We start from the raw sequence: 13815 nt of genomic DNA, 5'->3' as shown, positions 1-13815 counted from the left end.
CCTTGAAAACATTCTTCGCAACACAACGACAGAGTATGACCTGTTCCAGTATGGTAAAATAACTTCTCCCGTTGGAAACCTCGGACCAGTTAACATAATTAGCATAAGCATGGACTCGAGATCTGAACAGTGTAATATCTCCACCCCAACTCTTACGATGTTTCAAAGCCATAGCAAAATGTGTGCAAAATGTACAGCTAAATGAAACCCAATACAAATTGCTTCACAGGATATACATCCCTCCACTCTTGGCTTACAAATGGAAAATGACGATATCACCGGCTTGTCTCAAATAAATGTGCAGCGGATATGGCAACCCTGCATCATAATTTTTGTGACTGTGATATCATGAAACAATTTTGGACTAAATTTCTGGGATACCTAGGTCGTCTTCTTTTCATAGACCTACCCCAGTTCCCGAACTTATATTTATTGCATTTCATAAATGATATGGTACCTGGAGCACTTCAACACGCTCAACATAGCTTCCTAAGTAAAGCCCTGTTACTGGCCAAACACACAATTCTCACGCAGTGGTTATTTATTTTATTTATTTATTTAACTTTTTTTTATACCGGGATTCATGTAAAGTTTTACATATCATCTCGGTTTACATTGTAACTGAAAAACAGGCATGTGAGAATGCAAATTACATAGAACATGGCATAAAAACTTGGATCAGAATACATGGGGAAAAACTTGGAGCATAATAAGGGGAGAAAACGCATATTTTTAAAATTGGGCGCATATATTTAATATGAGAGACATAAAGCTTTGGGGTAATCTGATGTAGAGAGGGTTATTGAATTGTAAGGGTATCATGATAGAATAGTCTTAATTAAGGGTGATGGGTAATGTGATGGTGTTGAGGTATGGTGTTATCATAATTGGAACGCTTGCTCAAATAGCCAGGTTTTTAGTCTCTTTTTAAAGTTGATTGGGCAATGTTCTGAACGGAGTTCTGGTGGTAGAGAGTTCCATTGTGTTGGACCTACTACTGACATGGCTCGTTTACTTAGAGCGGATTTGATGTAAGTTGTAAGGAGAGTGTTTTTGTATGCTGTTCTCGTCGGTCTGGTTGGAAGATGTGGTTGAAGAGGAATGTTGAGTTCCAGTGGAGTGAGCTTGTAGATGGTTTTGTGAATGATCGTTAGTGTTTTGTATAGGATTCTGTACTTGATTGAGAGCCAATGTAGGTTCCTTAAGATGGGGGTAGTATGGTCTCTCTTGTTGGTCTTAGTCAATATCCTGGCAGAGGCGTTTTGCAACATTTGGAGGGGTTTAAGGGTGTTAGCTGGAAGGCCGATTAGCAGAGAATTGCAATAATCGATTTTAGAGAAAATGATTGCTTGGAGCACTGATCGGTAATCCTGGAAGTGTAAGAGTGGTCTGAGTCGTTTAAGGACTTGCAATTTATAGAAACCCTCTTTAGCTGTGTTATTGATGAATCTCTTTAGGTTTAATTGATCATCCAAGATGACTCCGAGGTTTCTCACCTGGGACGAGAAGGAGGGCCGATTTATAGGGTTCGAGTTTGGCCTAGCGTAGTTACCGTCTTGAGAGATGATGAGTATTTCCGTTTTGTTGGAATTGAGGATTAGGTTAAGGCTTGAGAGCAAGTTGTTGATGGATATAAGGCAGGAGTTCCAGAATTCTAGTGTTTTTTGAAGGGAATCTTTAATCGGTATCAAAATTTGACGTCGTCTGCGTAGATGAAATGTTTAAGTTTTAGTTTGGAGAGGAGTTGGCATAGCAGTAAAAGGTAAATGTTGAAAAGGGTCGGTGATAAAGAGGAGCCTTGAGGGATTCCCATAGATGAGTCGACGGGGTGTGATTCATTGTTGTTGATTCTGACTTTGTAAAATCTGTTTTGTAGAAATGACTTAAATCAATTTAGAGCGGTGTCTTTGATTCCAATGTTGGCTAGCCGTTCCAGGAGTAGAGAGTGTTTAACCGTGTCGAATGCGGCTGATAGATCGAGGAGTATGAGTATGCAGGATTGTTTTTTATCAAGATTTAGGAGAATTGTATCGGTTAAAGAGATTAGCAGAGTTTCAGTGCTCCGTTCTTTGCGAAAGCCGAATTGAGACGGTGCTAGGATTTTGTTGTCGTCTAAGTACTCCGTCAGTTGTTTGTTTACTATTTTTTCTAGGATTTTAGAGATGAAGGGTAGATTTGCAATAGGTCGAAAGTTAGCTGGGTCATCTGGCGAAAGGTTAGGTTTTTTCAGGAGAGGTTTGAGGATTGCGAGTTTCAGAGGGTCTGGGACTGAGCCTTGCCTTAGAGAACAATTGATGATGTCTGAGATTGGTTTTGCGACAGTTTTAGAGATGGCAATGAGTAGATTGGAAGGGATCGCATCTGTGGGGTGTGATGCCGGTTTGAGTTTTTTTAGGATTGTTTCGATCTCTAAGGAGGAGGTCAGATCAAATTTTTCCAGAGCTATGTTCTGTTGGGAATAAATTGAGTAGAGGGGGTGCAGAAAGGAGCCCAAAATGGCATTTAAAGGTGTGATAAGGTCTGTGATTTTTTTCTTGAAGTAAGTTGCTAGCTCAATGGCTTTTGAGGCGGCTTGATCGTCCGGGATGGATGGGGGGGGAGGATTTGGTGAGAGACGAGACGAGAGAGAATAGGGCTTTAGGGTCGAAGATGAAATGGTGAATTTTATGAGAGTAGAAATCCCTTTTAGTTTGTAGGATGGCTATCCGGTAGCGGTGCATGAGAGACTTGTATGTCTCCTGGTTGGATGGATGTGATGGATTTTTTCTCCATAAAAGTTCCTTACTTCTGAGCTCTTGTTTCAGGGTTTTCAGTTGTGGGGTGTACCAGGGTTTTCTGTTGTTTGCGTTCGGGAGGGTGCTTTTTGTAATTAACGGACAAGTAATGTCTGCAACGTCCTTTGTTATCTTGATCCAGGAAGATGTGGCTGAATCTGCATTTGAGAGGTCCAGTTTGTTTAAAGCTGATGCTAGGTGAGTGCTGATGCTAGGTGAGTGTTAATGGTGTCGGGGTTGCACAGTTTCCTGTATTGGAATGTGGAATGTGGATTTTTGAATAGGTTTAGGGGAGGGTTGGATGTTTTTCAGAGTAATAGAGATCATCTTGTGGTCCGACCAAGGGACTGGTGAGCAGATCGTGGATGAGGCGGGGGTAATATTTTCGTTAATGAAGATTAGATCCAGGGTGTGACCCGCTTTATGTGTTGGTTCATTGACGATTTGGTTGTAGCCCATAAACTTGAGTGTCGTGAGAAATGTTTCACAACTGGAAGATTGTGGTGATTTGTCCACGTGGAGGTTAAAATCTCCCATTATTATAGCAGGTGAGTCTGTGTTAATGTGTTTGGCTATGAGTTCGATTAACGGGGATGGGTCTGATTCTAGGCTTCCTGGAGGGGCATATGTAAGGCATAATTGTAGGTGTTTGGACTTGAAGAATGCTACTTCGAGTGAGGTTGAAGAGTTAGTAGTCTGAAGGGATAGGCCTATTTCTTTTTTGACGGTTAGTTAAGGACCCGCCATCCTTAACACGCTGGTGACTCAAACTTCACAAGTTGGCAGTTTATGAACAGATGTCAGCAAAAACCTCGCTATCCGCCAGGAGATATGAGCAATACTTAGCCATCTGGAATCCATACTTGCTTTCCCTCAACCCTCGGGCCCACAGTAAAATTCTAGATATGACATCCTGATCATATTACAGTATAACTCTAATACACCACTAACCTTTTCCATTCGACAATATCTGGAGATACAATCCACCATCGTCCTCAGCAGCCACCATTCTTCACTTTCGCCCACGACTTCAGTAACAGTTGCAGTGCCACTACTGCTGCAGTATAAGTCCTCATGCCTTCACATCAGATGCTCATAGTTTTTGACGACTCCCAGGATATATGCTACAGCATCTGCGGACCTCATGGATATGACTTGCGAAAACCACAGATTGCTGCCTCTAAAGGCTACTGCTCTGGACTGTTACTGACTGCACTTACGGAGGGAGGGGAGAGGATTGGGGGGAGGGCACATTGACATCAGAATTTTGTACCAAATTGCCAATGTTTCTGTTACATTTATTTGAAAATTCCATAAATAAAGGAAGAAAACAATTTGTATAGTTGTAGTGCAAATCGGACCTGTTGGGAGAACCACAAAAGCTGGAATTGACAGCTAGTGAGCTAAGGATGAAAAGTAGTAGTAGTTTTAAGGGAAGAAGGGTGGTTCAGTGGTAAGCAGTGCTGCAGATTTCTCTTACTGCAACTTCTGATCCCAGTAGATGGACTAGGTGGACAGACCTTTGTAATGTTCCTTTCATTGTATATTTTTATCTTCTCTCAAGGTACTTTGCAAAATAATTATTGTTTTAATTTTGTTTTTTCCATGCAGGTATTGATAGATTGGGTGTGTCATAACCTTGTTGGATACCATACTAAGAAACTAGAACTAGATGAAGATATTGTTGAGAAGTTGTGGACAGACCTAGATAACATTCTTCACAGTAGAAAGCTGCAGAATTTCTTGAAAGGTGGGAAGACAGTCAACCTTCGTTTTGCAATTGCACAGGTACATACAAAGCTTCCTTGTTTTACAGATAATGTGCGCAGATAAAGAGCTTGTGTTAACTAAGCTTTTTTCCCTATAGGAATTTCACTGAGAGGGTGGTGGATGCCTGGAATGCCCTCTTGGAAGAAGTGATGATGTTAAGGATAGTGAAAAAAAAAAAAGGATAAATACTCTTGGCAGAAGAGATTCTCTGTATGGTAATGAAGGTACTGGTTAACCTTCACTTTGCAACAATTGCAGGCTAAGGCAGCAGTAATACGGTTGCATTGTGTTTCCAGGAAGGCATGAGAAAACTTGCATGGATTGGCAGTTGCAGTCCTAAAGAGGACACAACAGGATTGGGGTTGTTTGTGGGAATTCAATCTATTTTATTATTTAAAAAATATGGGGTAGATTTTCAAAGGCCCGCATGTTCGTCCATGTGCGCGCGGTTCCCGGCACGTGCACATAGACATGGCAGTATTATAACATACGAGCCCGATTCTAATATCTGCGTGCATGTGTGGGTGGGTGGCGTTTTGCGCATGTAGGGAAGGGGATTTAAAAAATAACACTTGGCAATGCTATCGAGCCTACACCTGTGTCCCCAAGTTCTTCAGCCGCAGACGAGAGCCACAAAGCCTGGGAATCGATGCCCTCATCCAGACCTGGCCACAGGAAGACCTGCTGTACGCCTTTCCCTCGTGGCCACTACTGGGCGGGATTATCTGCAAGATAGAACACCACAGGGGGCTAGTACTTCTAGTGGCCCCGGATTGGCCAGGAAGGCCATGGGTACGCAAACATGCAGAGTCTTCTTGTAGGGAACCCTCTGTGTCTATCTCCACACAGGGACCTTCTCCGGCAAGGACCGATCCTCCACGAAGACCCAACTTGATTCTCTCTTACAGTCTGGCCATTGAGAGGACGCGCCTGAAGAAGAGCGGATACTCGGGAGCAGTGATTGACCCCTTGCATCTGAGCACGCAAGTTTTCCACGTCTCTAATTTACATGAATATGGAGAATATTCGAAGCCTGGTGTGAGAGCTGCAACATCCTTCCGCGGACAGTCAAAATCCCCATGATCCTGGAATTCCTGCAGGACGGATTGAAGAAGGGGTTGTCTCTCAACTCCATCAAGGTTCAGGTGGCCGCCCTGGCTTGCTTCAGAGCCAAAGTGGACGGCATCAGTCTCCTGCTTCCTGAGAGGGGTCAAGCAAATCCAACCACCTCTTAATGTCGCCGGTGCCCCTATGGAATCTCAATCTAGTGCTAGACTTCTTAGCGGGAGCTTCTTTAAGACCTACTCGCAGTCTGCCACTACAGCTCTTGACCTTGAAGACTGCATTCCTTGTGGCAATATGTTCAGCCCGTTGAATCTCTGAGCTTCAAGCACTATCCTGTCGGGAACCGTTCATTAGATTCACATCTGGATCCATACAGCTCTGCACTGTCCCCTCCTTCCTTCCAAAGGTGGTTTCTCATTTCCATCTAAACCAAACCATCTCACTGCCATCTCCAGACGAGCATAAGGACTCTGAAGACTCACGCCTCCTTCGCCACCTTAAAGTCGGCAGACTCCTAGTCCGATACCTGGAAAGATCGGAATCTGTACGAAAATCATACCACCTTTTTGTTCTTCACAGCGGGAAGAAACAAGAGGAAGCGGCCGCGTGGGCAACCATAACCCGCTGGATTAAAGAAGTAATTAAGGCGGCCTATGTAGAGGCAGGGAAGCCTTCACCTCTACAAGTCAAGGCACATTCAACAAGGGCCCAGGCAGTGTCCTGGGCAGAAACAAAAATGTTGTCACCCGCCGAGCTCTGTTGGACGGCGACGTGGTCTTCCATTCACACTTTTTCGAGGTTCTACCGCCTGGATGCTCAGGCCCAGGAGGACACAGTATTTGCAAGGGCAGTACTAAATGGGCCAGGGGCAGCCTCTCACCTGGTTCGGGAATAGCATTTGTATATCCTATTGGTCCTGAGTCCATTTGCTACATGCTAGGAAATGGAGAAATTACTTACCTGATAATTTCGTTTTCCTTAGTGTAGACAGATGGACTCAGCATCCCGCCCACGGCTGCCCCAAAATCAGGAAACCTCGGGTGGCAATCCCCGATAGCAAGACAAGCACAGGTGAGCCAGGCTTTACACCTAGTTTGACACCCATAGTTGCCGGGTGTCGGCATTTTCTGATTGAATGTCCTGGCGATCTCCAGTTGGAAATCAGTTCAACCAGTCCAAGTTAATCAAGTTAATTAAGTTAGCCAAGTTAATCAAGTTATTAAAACACACATATATGCACAGTTGCTTTTCGAGGAGAATACTGAAGAGCAGAGCTTCCTGCAGAAGTATATGTAGGCTGACGTCAGATTGAAATCTGACTCCATCTCTGAACTGCTATCAGGAGTACACTATACCCATTGGTCCTGAGTCCATCTGTCTACACTAAGGAAAACAAAATTATCAGGTAAGTAATTTCTCCAATGTAGGCTGCATTATTTCTGTTTTGTTTTTTCACTGCAAATAAAATTGCACATAAGGAAACAGCCAGAGTCTGCTTCCTTATTTCTTCTGGCTGTTTCCCAAGCCATTATTTCCCAAATTATCACATATGGGTGGCATCAGTGGGACATTCTTGTCTAAGCTGGAAGCACAGACAGAAGCCCACAGCAGGGGAAAAAAACCCTAAGAATCTTTTTTTCTTTTTTCCCTGGAACCTCATGGTTTCATTTGCCAAACCAAGTTACAACAGGTTAAGGGGGCAAGCCCCGGCTGTGCAGTCAGGGTTCAAGCAGTAAGGGCCAGACAGGCCACAGTATTTTTTTTTTATTTTGTCTTTCCCTCTTCTTCCTCGATAGAGATACATAGTTTGGAGGCAGTTGGAAAAGCAGGGAGAATGGCCCATTGGAATTACTCTTTGTGACAGCAATAGCAACTACAGAATGCTGTGCAGAATCAAATAGGCCAGCAGCTGTCGCTGTGAGAACCGGTTATGCAGCAGCAAGTGATAGCACAGGCAGTGCAAAGCACCATAACCAGTCCACCTTCTTTGTCATTGGTACTACTTAAGATGACCCAAGGAGAAGACCCCAATTGTTTCCTAAAAATGTTCTGAACGCAGAGCTCAACTGGCAGGCTGGTCAGAAGATCTTGAGGAATCTACTCCCTGTGATGCCTTCCAAAACTGCCAATCTGAAATGGAGGGCCACATATCAGAAAGTCAAGGCCACCATCTTAGAGCGAGACTCTCCTCAGAAGCCTACCATCAGTGATTTTGGTGGGCAATTCTTCAGCCTGGGGAAATCCCTAGGAACTTGTTCCACAGACTCAAGGATGTCACTTGGAAGTGGCTGTACCTAGAAGGGAAGACTGGGGTAGAAGTAATCAAAGTGGTTCTGCTAGAACAGTTCCTAGACCGCCTAGAATGGCCTTTGCGGCAATAGGTCTGCTGACACCCAAACCTTACACTTGAAAAGGCGTTGCATGTCGTGGAGGCCTATTATCAGGCTTAGACCATGCCCCAGTTGCCATGGTCCCCAGAGAAGCCACTTGACTTGGATAGAGGATGATGAAGTGCTGCCAGTATCGCAGATCTGGCAGCCCTTTTCACCTCAACCGCAAACCTCAACTGAACTGCCATATTTCAGCTGTGGCGAAAGGGTCCATTTTGCCAAAACTGTCCCTACAGGGAAGATGAGCCAATTGATGTTAATTTCATGGTCCCATATCATTGTAATTTTGTAGATGTACCCAGCCAGGAAGTCTCTGATTCCTGTGGAGCTAGTGGATTCTGCAACTCAGACAATAGTAGATTCAGGGAGTGTGAAAACACTCATTTGAAGAGACAGTGAAGCGTATCCAGATCGACTATGGGAAAACCATGACCCTTTCATGTATCCACAGGGTATAGAAATAGAGGTGGAAAGCCAAATCACCAAATTGATTCATTCCTGTACCATTGTTACCAAGATTTGATCCCTTCCGACACAGTTTATGAAACATGGTTCGTGAACTCAATTGAAAGTTTGTAACTGATATCATGATGAAACCATTAAAAGTCTCACTTCTGAGCAGCTGACATGTTTGGACATTGAAGTCTTTGCTATATCTTTTTTTGTCCTCTTATGTATCCAAGGGGACCAACGGCAGTATCCTACAAACCAAGTACAGTTGAAGACCCCAGTTGGCTGGGACCAAATAGAAGTGGGAGTTTTTCCTTGGCTTCTCTAACATGTAGTGATAGGATGGGTCTGTTCAAACTTCAAAATCCTGTGGAATCATCTCACGTCTGGTTCACCTCCAGGCCAACAACGAAGAACTGATGTTTCCAAGTCTCTTCACCTTAGCAGATGCAGACCTGTATCAAAAAGACTCTAAAACTCCTAAATCTCTGAGGCAATGCTAACAGAAAAAATACAGTTATACTGCTAATTTAGAGGCAGCTGGGAGGAAGGGTCGGAGTCAGGGGAAGGGCAGTAACCCATCTAGAATGTCATACCTAAACCCTTTGAGTGGGAAATTGCGGATGACCCTGGGAGGTCCAGAGGGAGGAAGAGTCCTATAAGTGGGCCCAGGAGCATATACAGAGGGTAGATGAAAAGCTAGTTCCTGGAGTGCAGGTTAGGGACCCTATTCCTCCTTATTTTGTGATGAAAGGGGCCCTACTTTACTTAGTCACAAAGGAAAGCATGGAAGGGAAATTGATAGAACAACTCCTAGTTCCCAAAGCATGTCACCAGAAGGTTCTGCAACTATTACACAGCCACCTTTTAGTGGGTCACCTGGGAGAGGAGAAAACCAGAGAGAAAATATTGGTACAGTTTTATTCGCCAGGCCCACTCAAACATGTCCAGTCGTATTGCCAGTCCTCCCCTACCTGCCAAATTACAAAACCTGCAAGCATATGAGCAGCACCTCTCATACCAGTACCCATTATCTAGATCTATTTGGGAGGATAGGCATGAATCTAATGGGGCCATTAGAAAGATCTACTCAGGGAAATAAATACTTCCTAGTCATCCTTGACTATTCCATGAGTTATCCAGAGGCAGTACCGCTACGGAATATGAAGACCCCGATAGTGGTGACCACCCTAATGGAGGGTTATACAAAACTGGGGCTTCCCAAGTAGATCCTGATGGACCGGAGGATCCCGCTCATTTTTTATTTATTTATTTATTTATTTTTAGTTTTTGTATACCGATGTTCCTGTATAGTATACATATCACACCGGTTTACAAGGAAATAGAACTGACGCCTCGATGGGCGGTTTACATTGAAACAAACAGATAACAAAAGGGGCATAAAGGAACTTAGAGGAGGGTACAGAGGATAAACATGTCTAGTTAAATTGCGATAGCGAACTGTTCAGAACCTATGTACAGGGTCAGAGTCTATACAGGTATTGTATTCTTCCGGTTCTTAGATCTCAGGGAATGCTTGTGCAAAAACCCAAGTCTTTAGTTTCTTTTTGAATGTAATATGGCATGGTTCAAGGCAAAGGTCTGGAGGGAGCGAATTCCAGAGAGTAGGACCCGCTATGGATAGTGCGCTTTTCCTTAGGGAGGTTTTCGCCGGCTGGGTGAGTAGCATGTTCTTGTATGCACTTCTAGTCGGTCTCTTGGAGATGTGTAGCTGAAGTTGAAAAGTTAGGTTGAGGGGAGAGATGTTATGTAGGGCCTTGTGAATCATCATAATGGTTTTAAAGTGAATTCTGTATTTAATCGGTAGCCAATGTAGGTGCTGGAGGATGGGGGTGATATGATCCCTTTTTTTGGTGTTTGTGAGAATTCTGGCCGTAGCGTTCAGGACCATCTGAAGTGGTTTGGTGGTGCTAGAGGGAAGGCCCAGAAGAAGTGAGTTGCAGTAGTCCAGTTTTGGGAGTATGATGGATTGTAAAACCAGGCGGAAGTCTCTGTAGAGTAGTAGTGGTTTTAATTTTTTTAATACTTGCAATTTAAAGAAGCATTCTTTTGTGGTGTTGTTTACGAACTTATTGAGGCTAAGTCTGTTATCTAGGAGAACACCCAGGTCTCTTACTTGTGGTGAAGTGAGGTCTTTGGAGGTGACAGGAGATTGGCTAGCAGTTGAAGTGATAGTTGGGATATAATTTTCAGGAGCTATAAGGAGGATTTCAGTTTTGTTTGTGTTTAGAACCAGGTTGAGGCTGTCGAGTAGGTTGTTGATTGATGAGAGGCAGTTATTCCAATATGACATAGTTTTGTGTAGAGATTCCGCTATAGGGATGAGTATTTGTATGTCATCCGCATATAGGAAGTGAATTAGCTTGAGTTTGGTAAGTAGGTGACAGAGAGGGAGAAGATAGATATTAAAAAGAGTGGGTGAAAGGGATGATCCTTGTGGTACCCCCATCTTGGATTCAATGGGGTGAGACTCTTTGTTATTTATCTTGACCTTGTAAAACCTGTTTTCAAGAAACGATTTGAACCAGTTGAACTCTGATCCTGTGATGCCATTGTCGACTAGACTCTGTAGGAGGCACGAGTGGTTCACGGTGTCAAACGCTGAGGAGAGATCCAGAAGTACGAGGAGGCAAGGTTGACCTTTTTCCAGATTAAAGAGATTAGTGTCTGATAGTGAGGCTAATAGAGATTCGGTGTTCCGGGTCTTACGGAAACCGAATTGGTTTGTGGTGAGGATGTTGTTTTCGTCTAAGAATTCTGAAAGTTGTCTGTTTACAATTTTCTCCATAATTTTGGCAGTCATTGGCAGATTTGCTATGGGTCTGAAGTTGGCTGGGTCAGCTGTGGAAAGGTTGGGTTTTTTGAGGAGAGGCTTGAGCATTGCCAACTTGAGTTGGTTAGGGACATGGCCTTGAGCGAGCAGTTAATGATGTCTGCGACGGGTTTAGCAATGATATTAGAGATGGAGCTCAGCAGATTGGAAGGAATGTGATCTAAAGAATGGGACAATGGTTTTAGGTTTTAGACGATGGTTTTAGACGATGGTTCAAGGTAATGAAACAACTCTGCACCTTGCTCAAGGTAAAAACTCTGCGTAACTCGATTTATCATCTGTAGACTGATGGTCATGTTGAGTGCTTCAATCAAACAAGGAAATGTTGAGGAAATTTGTAGATGAAGACTGCAAGAATAAGGATTGGTTGATACCCTATGTACTGTTTGTATCCGCAAAGTATCTCAGAGCTTGATGGGGTTTTCCCCTTTTGAGTTATTGTATGGAAGGAGACCGAAAGGAATCTTAAGACATAGCTTGTGGTAAATTTTGAATGGAAGTATTGAGGCTTCTACCCTTAGCAGAATTTAAAACCAGGGAATCCTGCCTGGATAAAATATCCCACTTCCACTTCTATTTCCCTACCCTTTCTGCCTTGAGACAAAAAGTTTACTTTCAGAGGTGTGTTCGAATCTACCACAGAAATTTTTTATTAACCTTTAATTCTTGCAGCACATCATGCATAAATAAACCAGTCAGTTTATTGTAAAAATATTTTCTTTATTTCACAGATACAGAAAGGCATGAATAAATATCTCTAAATGACTAAGAATCACTTTTATGTTCAAATCTTAACTTTACCAGAGTATATCCTACAATCAATGCAAGAACCATTAAAAAAAGTGATTGAAATTATTAATATCAGATAAATGTCTATTAATGTCATCTTTTTAGAAATTAATACATTTCTAATACATCTGCCAATGTAGAAACAATAGCAATTTAAAGGTTCTCATATACTTGAATAAAAAATTATATTTACCAATTATCTGAAGCACCCCCGCTCTGTGTCTCTCTCAATCACGTGCGAAGAAAGTCTAAGTAGCACCTCTCCCTCTCCCTCAAACTGCCACTGTTTTATACACTTAAGACCCTTTGATCCAGGGTCGCTGTTACACTTCCATCAACACATCTATATTTTATTCTGTTTATAGCTTCGCCCATTTTTGATTTTTAATTGGATTTCTTTTGTTCTAAGAGAAAATCTTTTTCACTCCCTTCTGTCACACTTAATTGGCTGGCCATCTGTTTTTAGGGTGGTCAATCATGACACCTGCGTTAGGATGCTCAATGTCATAAAATGCAGGTGCTTTCTTACTTGAGATAAGAGAAAGTGGTAAACAACTGAATTCTCAAAGTCTGAAAGTGGGACAAAGGTGAAATCTTGAGGTTTTAAGTAGGGGAAAGGTGAAAGCTATGTGCTGGAGCTTTTTCAGCACAGCCATGACCAATGTCATGGCTTTTAAAAGTAAAGGCTTATGGGTATTAAATGCTAACATGTTTTTTTTTTATGGCTAATTGATTACTGACTTCACTAAATATAAGTAATTATCAATAAAGCACAAAATATTAAGATATTTTCTGACACCCCCCCCATGGAGTCAGTAAAACAAATACTAGACATAGCTAGATACATATAAATCAGTAAGGCACTAATAAGCCTGGGGGAAAATAATCACACAATAAACTACATATAATAAGTTGTGTCAGTGCTCAACATTGCATAGATACAAGTGAAATAAAAATTGGTTACATTACCAAATTGAATATAAAGAGATATGAGTTGACAAATCTGAGTTAGTTTCTAATAATAACCAGATATAAAGAGTTTCTCAATATTTCCTTATGGGAAATAGAGAACATTCATACCCAGGGAATGTAAATTTTAAATTTGAAGCTGCTCATCCAGTCAAGTAAGATGAGGGTTCATAATTAAAATAATCTCTATGGGTCAGAAATCTGTGATGTGACATCACTGATTCCATCATGTGTAGGGATCTGTGGGCATTAAATGCCTATTATACTTACCAATTGACGAGCAACGATCCTGAAATGGCAAGGTGCATTTTGAATAAGACACATACCAGTCCAGTCAATAATAGACAGTTATTCACAGTTCTCAGTAGATCCAGCCAGATCAGACGTTTCAGATATCTGTGAAGTCAGTCTGACTAATTATAGATATTGGAATCTGTTTGCTCGCCTTCCACTGCTGGTCTAGTCGGAGCAGAATCTTGAGTAGGATTTGGTTGCTGATGTTGGAGAATGACTGATTGATCATCCTCAGAGGAGAGAGCTGCATTCAGCCAAAGCATAAAGTCTTGTCCTTCATCTGTTAGAGAATTAGCCGGAGCAAGGTGCATTGGATCTAATTCTTCATCCGTCGCAAAAGACGGTGGACTAGGTACTGGAAACCAACTCGAGCTTAACCCCGGGCTGGAGGCTCTTGAATTTCCATCTGAAGCAACAGGATTGGCATTTGATAGGCCATGTCCATACCCTAATTGATATT

The 13815-nt window shown here is 42.6% G+C and overlaps 1 protein-coding gene across 1 annotated transcript in view; it reads left to right on the top strand.

Annotated features, from left to right (window-relative positions):
- The window catches only part of LOC115087243 (unhealthy ribosome biogenesis protein 2 homolog), a 253889-nt gene that overhangs the window by 44605 nt on the left and 195469 nt on the right, over positions 1-13815 (top strand). The window contains exon 3 of the mRNA XM_029594182.1: positions 4386-4562. Coding sequence (XP_029450042.1) covers positions 4386-4562 — 177 coding nt within the window. The remainder of the gene's footprint in view (positions 1-4385; positions 4563-13815) is intronic.

The sequence above is a fragment of the Rhinatrema bivittatum genome, chromosome 3 (assembly GCF_901001135.1).
Source record: "Rhinatrema bivittatum chromosome 3, aRhiBiv1.1, whole genome shotgun sequence".
Taxonomy (NCBI): domain Eukaryota; kingdom Metazoa; phylum Chordata; class Amphibia; order Gymnophiona; family Rhinatrematidae; genus Rhinatrema; species Rhinatrema bivittatum.
Note: the sequence above shows the minus strand (reverse complement) of the source record. Positions and strands in the feature narration are given on the sequence as shown.